This window comes from Corylus avellana, chromosome ca6 (genome assembly GCF_901000735.1).
Source record: "Corylus avellana chromosome ca6, CavTom2PMs-1.0".
NCBI lineage: Eukaryota > Viridiplantae > Streptophyta > Magnoliopsida > Fagales > Betulaceae > Corylus > Corylus avellana.
The window spans coordinates 20,054,009-20,063,310 of record NC_081546.1 but is presented as its reverse complement, the minus strand read 5'-3'; the positions used below and the strand labels follow the sequence as shown (position 1 = coordinate 20,063,310).

Sequence of the window (9,302 nt, the reverse complement as noted above, 5' to 3'; positions counted from 1 at the left end):
TAAATAGCATGACATGAAGTAATTTTAGAAGGGGTAATGAATTTACTTACATCTAGACTGAAGCTAAAAAGTGGTCTGAATGATCTAGTTGCTTCAATTTGACTAATACCACTAGTATATCTTTCAAACTAATTTCTCAAGTCCGTTCTCTCTCGTGTTCTTTCTTTCTTGCAACGCTTTGTCTCGCCCTTTCTCTCTCTGTTTCGTGTAAACACTTTAAGAAGAAAGACCGAGTAGAAAACGGAAGAAGGAAGAATATGTGGAAGAGAGGATATGAGTGGTGAAAATTGTGAAGGGGAAGAGCTCTATTTATAGGAAAAAAACCAAATATTATTCTGCCTTTCATTTACAATTCTACCCTTTATTTACTATTTCACCTACCAAATACTATTATACTTACCATTTACTATTCTACCTACCCTATACTATTCTACCTACCAATCTCCAATTACCATTTATACAATATCATAAATTCCTCAAGAATTAACATCATTGCCTAATATGAATATTAATATAATCATAGCATCAAATTAATATTTCTAAAATAAGACTTTCAAAATCTGAGGTGCTACAACCATCTTATCAAATCATGCATTTTTGCTACTAAATGACTTTACAAGTTTTCATTAAAACATGGTGGTCGTGCATGATACATCATGCATCATGCAACTATAGTCTATATATAGACTTGATAATTCAGAACCATTACAAATATATCTACACAAAAAGTTTTGTCTCATTCATGCATGTGTGGTTTAATAATCTCATTCCTGCTGCTGCAGCAAATATATATATATATATAAACAGGCCATTGATGATTGATTCATCTCACCGACTGCAACATATATGACCTACTAATTTTCTTGATGGGATTTTCATTTTTTTTAATGGGTGAAAAAAAAAAGAAAAGAAAAAGAAAATCATTAAAGCATATGTAAATATATATGAATTGATTGAATTTATGGAACTGTGAATAGGCCAACATCCGGCCACTTTAAAATACAGAGCTTGCCGGCCTTGTGATCATCATTGTTCTTTGAGCTCTCTTTCTTCTACAGGAATATTAATTGATTGAATCATATATCTGTGCATACAAATTACCCTCACATTTCTGTCATACCAAGCCTACACTAAAATGTGAGGGCATTACATTTCCTTTCTCACTTCACTGCTCATCAAAATGACATGTAAAGATTATCAAAAGAATATGGATAGCCAAAGTTAATGGTTTATACATCAACCAAAAGCCTCCTGAAAACTTGTAATACCTGTGTATCCCTCATTATGACATAAACTAAAAAAAGTCAAAAAAAATGAAAGGAGCTTGTAAGACCTAATTTGCACTATCAGCTTGTGGAAGCATCACTTTTTTAGCTAGATCAGCCGCCATGTATTATCTCCATATATTCATCTTTATTTGCCTCTTTTCCCCACCTTTCTTGGGCCTTATGTCTTCACTTTTTCATCCTTTTTATTCATTTTCTCTTTTTATATTGTTTTGCATGTGACTGTCCACATTTTTCTGTTTCTTTTGCATAACAGGAATCCACATCATATAAAGTATAAACTCCATCATGTGCCATTTTATCCCAGTGCTTTATGTCTTGTGGCAAGCAAAGATAATCCAGCTGCATGTCATCTCTTGATTTCAGAGTACATGCCATGTGAAGCGAAGAACTGGAAATCTGGATGATTGACCTGAAGCAGTCTTAGCCAATTCTCAGCAGCCTGCATGAGGGAATTCGCCAGTTGAGACTCACTAACCCCATGTTGCACCCACATGGATCCTTTTAACTTATAGGATGCCATTCCAAAAGCAGGAAAGGAAATCTTGGAGACACCATCAATCTCACTTGGATAAATGACTATTGGGGCCTGGTTACTTCCACCACCTGCAAAAACCAATAAGAGACCAATTCTAAGAATTGAATAGATACCATAGGGTACAAGTTAAATCATCTTATATCAGACATTTGAACTGTATAAATTCCACCAGAGCACGTCAAATTTATAACAAAATTGAACTCAAATTATCAAACCCCGCATAGTTGCTATGGCTTATTCAATATATCATGCACCATTCATTTACTATTTTTGGTGCATCTGTGAGAGAGAGAGAGAGAGAGAAAGAGAGAGACAACAAACGATGAGGTGTCCTTCCTAGAAATGAATAGTACATAACAGCGAAGGAAATCATAAGAATACAAAATAAAATTGAAAGGAAATAAAAATACAGTGAAGAGCTACACACTGCAACCCCCAAATGCTGAGTGGAGAAATGGAAATTTTCCCCTTTGTTGGGCAGGAGCAACCAAGAATTTCAGGGTTTGCCCAAGAAACGAACATGAAAGAGTTACCATCCACCATAAGATCCCCATAGTTGATCTTCTCAAGATACATTAAAGCAAAAGGTCATATCGATCACCAATTCAATTGATTGTATCTAAAAAGGAAATAGTGTTTGCTTATATGTTGTGTTTCAAAGAGATTAAATGATGTGAGTAAGCTAGGCTTTTCTTTAAAGGCATATAAGGAGGAAATTACAAGGAAAATGTTCTACAACTGTATAAAAGCCAGTAAAGTATAATAATGCAAATTATAGAAAGGCTAAGATTACCTGTCATTTGTGTGGAAAGGGTATGGTATGTTAAAAAGCAGGCATCCAAATCTTTTAATGTTGGGCCTGTGGGTATTCGATAAATAGGATACCTACAAAAAAACATATCATCAGACCAATCAATCTTGGTATGATACAAAGTAACACACTAATATAGATTACATAGATCTTTACCATGCCACAGACATCCAACTAGTTGCCAGTAAATCACAACTTCTTAACGTCTTCAGTCCAGGATACTGGCATGCAAGATCTAATATCTGCCTCAATAAAACAACAACTAAGATGCAGAGTTCATACCGCAAACTTGCCCGAGTGAATAGTAACAAGAATTTAGCTAACCTTGTCAGCTAATGGTACACGGCAATAAGGGAGATCCTGTTCAAGAAACTCAAAGAGCAACTGACCTAGAGAATTCTCTGCTTCACCATCATCACTAGAAAAGCCTTCTTGTCTTCCACTCTGCTTATCATTTAAAGACAACTTGTCCAATCTAATTGGGACCTCACTAGTTAGATGGAGACAAGCCTGCTGTTCCCTGGTAAATTTTATGCCTTTATCAGTTTCATAGTCACTGCTTCCATCACTGCTTGAATCCCTATAGTAGTCACAATCACTGTCTTCACCAGCTTGCCTAACCAAATGACAATGTCCAATTTTGTTAGAAACCAATAAACTGTTTCCTACAATTACATCAAGAATCGCAGCAGAACTAGATGTATTGTTCCAAGAAACTAGTAAGGAGAAGAAAAAAATCACAACAGTTCAACAAAAATGGAGCAGAAAATAGGAGAAGGCAACTGGATTATTACAAAATAACAAAGGAAACAGGTTATACACATATAAATAGGTGAGACATATTAAATAACATAACATCCTTTCTTTCTGCACATGGACATCAAGAGTAAGAGGTGAAACTACTATACCTCGTGTCTCAACAAGAGTAGCTTATGTAGCTCACGGACAAACAGAAAAATTGTTAATTATCAACAGAAGGCATTTGCTCAAATAATGTCACAATTGACAACAATACCTTCTATGTGAGGACCAAGTACATATAGGCTGTTCAATTAATTATGAACTAAGTGTGACGTCAAAACAAGGAAAAAACTGTTAGCTCCAATTATCCCTTTATCCTCAACAAAAAATAATATCAAAATATGACCAATTTTCAAACAATTATTATGATTGTTTTGCAAGGTTGAATTTATTAGGTAGCAAGAGTCAATTGAATTACATTGTCGAGAGGATAACAAATGCACGGTCCACTTCTCCAATAACAATGTAAAAGAGATTATAAGTGCACAGTAAGAAGCTAAACTCAAATACCCATCAACACACCAAAAGAAATTGTTTCCTATTGTTATTCTGAAAAGAAGAAACCAATCAGGAATAGTATTCTAAGGATGAAATAAACATAAACAAAATAGATTGAAAAATCATAGGAGATAAAATTCTAACACATAAGAAGCCAAATAAGGTGTGGTTCTCATCCATTTCTAAGCTAGATGATCTTGGTTGGACATAGATACATAGAAAAACACTTTTACTGCCATTGTGTCAAAAATTTGCTTCCAAGGAACCAATTGCTAAAAGAATATGGTGTCCTACATTCAAGTTCTGAATAGTTTCTCCATTTATTTTTTGATAAGTGTTTCTCCATTTATTTAATTATAAAAATTACAAGACCAAGCACAACAAGCCAATTACAAAAAGAATAAATAATGCAAGTCTACTCAACAAAGTAAGAAAATCCACAATATTCTCGAATTTGTAGGGCTTCTAATTTTTAGTTTGTCGTTTTATACAATATTACAAGGAAAGCACCATTGACATTGTTCACTCAACCTTGTATGCTAAATTTACATAGAGACACTAATAATGGTTCTGTTCAAAGATAAATTTGAAGGAACAAGCCTGTCAACTTCAGTTTTTTTATAATTAAAGACAATGTGTTTATTCTGTGTCCCTATTATGGAGAAGCACCTATAATCAACTTCCTTCAACCAGATAGAGACATCAGCAACCATGGATAGAGTGAGTTTTTCAACTAACAAAAGAAAAAGAATCACTAGAAAAGATATTTCTCAATTCTCATATAAGCCAGAAGATTAAACTTTGTCAAAGAAGATTGGTTAAAGTGCTGCCCAATATGAAAATGTTTAAGGTTGAAAGTTGAAGAGACATGAAGTATTCTTTACCGTGCAGGAGACGATCTACAAGTAAGTCTACTTAGACAGCAAATAATCGGGAAACGAATCTACTTGTAGGAATATTATGTTTTTGATTCCCAGAAAGAATGAGAAGAGATAAAAATTCCATTGACATGATTAAAAAATTAGTTTCACTCTCAAACATCTTTCAGCAAGTTCTTGATCTTGTAGTGTCTCCTAGTATCAGGAGTGTCAGAAAACCGATAGAAGCAGTAAGCACGGCATCAAAGAAGAGGCATTATTCTTCACAATAAAAGCAGATTGAACATAAATAAACAATTTATTGAGAAAAAATTGAAGAGAATGATTATTCAACAATGTGATAGAGAACCAACACCATCAAGGCTTTGTAATTATGATTGCCTGATGTGATAATGAATATGATGTTCAAAACATAATTGGTTGAACATGTAAGTATAATCAGTATTGAATTCAAACATACATAAACACTTGAAATATTCATACATAAGAAGCAGTACTACCTTGGCTTAGTATTTGACCTTGTAGCAGGTTCACCGTATAATTGGATACCAGATAAGTATGGGACGTAATATTGAACAACAGAATCACCCTCATCAAGTACCAAAGGCACTCCTGCCCCGTACGCACTCCATTCCTTGAATGTTTCCCATAGATCATTCAACATGAAGTACGGTTGAAATTCAACATCACAAGTCTTCCACCCCCTCATTGTCGTCTACAAGAACACAAAAATCAGAAATTTTTTACCAAGACCCACAAATATGAGAAACCCAATTCAGTAAAGCTCAATGCAAATCTAGAAAACATACTAAAGATCTTTCTGTTCCTTTGTAACTAAAACTGACAAACTCATCCCAAAAATCAACTATCTGGAAAGATTTAAAGAAAACAAAAAAAAGAGCTGAATTAAGCTTGATTGACTGAACGTGATCGTTCCCTTTGGTCCCCAGTACTTTATTGGTTGAGTGTCGCCTATCTTTATCAGGTCCCAAATACAAGAAAAACCCAACAAACAAAATTATGGTGCTCTATACTTTCTCCTACACTCTCTCAGGAACCAAAGAAAAACTACAACTAAGCAAACGCAAAGAGAAGATAAAAGATCAACCTTGGAGAAATATTGGGCTGGGACCAAAGGCGTGGTGGACTCCAAGAACCTATCAAGGTTCTTAACAGGCTTTACGAATTGCTCCAAAGAAGGCTTTGCCAGTGAATTTGAAGGGTCTTTACTCTTTCTATATGAATCCAGGCTCTCAGTCTCATCGCCCTTATTAGCTCTCCGAGCTTGTTTTTGTTGATTCTGATTCTTTCTTGCTTTCACTGGGACGCAAAACCGGTCCTCACCGCGCAGAGCCCCAAAGCGCAACCCACTCCCCAACATTTCCACCGTTTGGTTGGTGAGAAAACGGAGGAAAAAACGAGAGAAAAGAAAGAAAAAAAAATTCTAAGATCTTTGCTTTGTGTAGTCTTTTCTTTTTATCAAAAAGAAGCTGGAAAAGCCAACTAATCCCAGATATAGTAATACAAGTATTACTTGTCTGGAGGCTTTAGTTTTGAAGAAGTCTCAGTGAGTTTGGAAATCTACCATAAGAGTCAAAATGGCTCAACTATCGCAGTACCCAAACACCAGAGAGAAAACCCAATCAACAGCGTGAGAAATTTCAGACCGAATCAGAGATTTGTTTCAACTTTCAACTGATCAAACCAAAGATACCCAGAAATCTCAGAAAGTTGTGCTAAAAAAATAGCGAAAATTGGATGAGAAAGATTCAAAGCGAAGAGAGCAAGAACTGTGCATTGGATGAGAGCCAAATGGGTTTTACGTGAGGTAAGAAACAAGAGTCAAGGCGTGAAGAGAAGCACAGAGAGATAGACGGAAGACTGAAGGCTTCAAACGGAGTGTATTTATTATAAAGGATTGCAAAGAATTAAGATTAATACATTTTCCTATATTTTATTATGATCCATTAATTAAATAAATTACATATTAATATATTATTAAAGAGCTCTTGCTTTGGTAGATTATTAAACTGGCTCAACTGTAAATAATGCAATAAATTTTAAATTTGTTGAGTTTAATAAACTTTGAAAAAATATAGAATTGATTCCTTTTCCTTTTTTCTGAAATAGGCTAGAGTATTTCTATTAAAGGTTAAAACAAAATTACTTTGTTTCCCATTCTAGTGACTTTTTACTATCGAATACTGCTAAAAGTCCTCGTCATGATTTTATCGTGTTTTTTTAAAATTAATTTAGCTTTTAAAATCATCGTTAAATTAAAATTCAAATAGTAATATATCACAATCCAATGATAATTATAAAGTCGTATCAGTTTTAGAAAGAAGAAGACAAACATAAGGAGGACTTATAGCATCTCGAAAAGTAATAGTTATTTTAGTTACTCAAAATACACATTTTTCTATCTTAGCTAACACATTTTCAACGTAAAATTTCAACGATTAATTATTTTACTATTTACTTTTTTTAAATATTATTTTTCATCATTTTGAAGGGGAGAGAAACCAATAAAAAAACAAAAAATAAATAGTAAATCATTGCCCTCAATATTATATTCACTCAATGTGTTACGGTAAACTTTCAAATATATGAAAGTTTAATGTAGCAAACATCTTACTTTGAGCTTTAAAGCATCTATGGAGAGTCAAAATGGCTCATATTAACATCTGCCGGAGATGTTTTTAAATCAATTTTTTTAAAAAAAATAAAAAATAAAAAAAAATAAGAAAAATGCACTTCCAAACGTTGATAATTTTTTATTGTGATATTTTACTGATATTGATTTTTTTTTTTTTTTTACATATCTACACAAGAAATGGGGAGTGAGGATTCAAACTAGTGACCTTCACTTCATGAGGTATCGTGCATAACCGATTAAGTTACCCCTTAGAACTACTGATATTGTATCTACGACGTTGTATTAACATAACTTTGGGCTATGTTATGTAAGATAGTTATGCTCTGGAATGTTAGAGATATTAAACTTTATTTTGAATGAAATAAGAAAGATTTCATATTTAAAATAAAAAATAAATAAAAAAGCACTTTTTTTGTTTTCAAAATAAAAAATACATTTTTTTTAACAAATTATCAATAAATAATTAAAAACGTTTTTTAAGCATAAACATCACAAAAATAGAAATACATCTCACATTTATATCACATAATTATCAAATTAAAATTAGAAATACTTTTGGAAATGATTATGAAACATATTCAATTTATATTTTACATAACTGGATAAACTAAGGAGTCAAGGACCCCATTTTTCCTGCATCATCATTCATTAGTACCAGTGTGGACCTGTGGTGCCCTGTCACAATTCTTATCTTGAAACCACTCTTCTTTCTAGTTTTCTTTTCTTACTTTTTGGAAGAATTTTTAGTGCCTTCCTTATATATTTAATCAAGAGATATAATATTTAGTCAACTCTTATACGATTGTCATATAATTATAATGATATAACAGTGAATATCAGCCATTATTTTTTTATTTTTATAATCCCTTGTTGATTTAAAGATTAATTTTCATTACCATATCATTATAATTGTATGACAGTAATACAAGAGTTTATTAAGAGTCTGTTTGGAATTGCGTTTGATAAATAGAGCTTCGAAGTCAAAAGCGTTTCTGCCAAATGTGCGTTTTGACTATTTTTAGGCTTTTTAAACCCTTAATTTTCTTTTACTAAGGGCATGTTTGGGATTGTGTTTGACAAATAGAGCTTCGAAGTCAAAAAACGTTTTTGTCAAATGTGTGTCTTGACTATTTTTGGGCTTTTTGAACCCTTAAATGCGCTTTCATTTTCTTTTACTAAGAGCCTGTTTGGGATTGCGTTTAACAAATAGAGTTTTTAAGTTAAAAAGAGCTTTTGGGCAAAAGCTTCATTTTCAAGCTTTTGCCAAAAGTACTTTTTAGCCATTTTTAGGCTTGTTAGACCCTTAAAAGCCTTTTTTATTTTTTTACCAAACAAATACTTATCTCTTCAAACGGTCTTTTTGAGTATTAAAAACATTTTTAAACCCTTTAAACATAATCTCAAACAGACATTAAACAAATACTTTCTTCGAACTTTAACGTACATTTAAACCCTTCAAATACACACGCAAACCGGCCCTAAATAGTATTACTCAAAACCAGATGCATGAATATCAATTTAAATTATCAAGATAATCATGGCACATTTTTTTGCACAGCTGAAAGATTCTTTTTTTTGCTGAATCCACAAAGTAAGATGAAAACTGTAAATACAAAAAATTAAAAAAATAAAAAATAAATAAAATCTATTACTGATATCGCTTGAGAATAAGGTAGGTAGCATTGCATTCGATTCTAATTGTGATGTCATCAATCAGCTCTCTCCTTTATTTGATTTTAGCCTTTTTTATTTTTTATTTTTTAATTTCAACGAATAGCAAAAAATTGCTATTATGTTATGTGTGATTAAAATAAAATTTGAATTCATCCAAAAA

At 32.7% G+C, this 9,302-nt stretch overlaps 1 protein-coding gene across 1 annotated transcript; it reads right to left on the bottom strand.

The window, feature by feature from the left end:
* Positions 1–1,194: 1,194 nt before the first annotated feature.
* On the bottom strand, positions 1,195–6,673 carry LOC132184399 (uncharacterized). The gene is made up of 6 exons (XM_059598026.1): positions 5,921–6,673; positions 5,313–5,527; positions 2,960–3,251; positions 2,792–2,877; positions 2,618–2,709; positions 1,195–1,892 (listed from the first exon to the last, which is right to left on the bottom strand). The coding sequence occupies exons 1-6, from the start codon at positions 6,191–6,193 to the stop codon at positions 1,636–1,638; spliced, it is 1,215 nt and encodes a 404-aa protein (XP_059454009.1). The 5' UTR covers positions 6,194–6,673; the 3' UTR covers positions 1,195–1,635.
* Between the last annotated feature and the right edge of the window lie 2,629 nt (positions 6,674–9,302).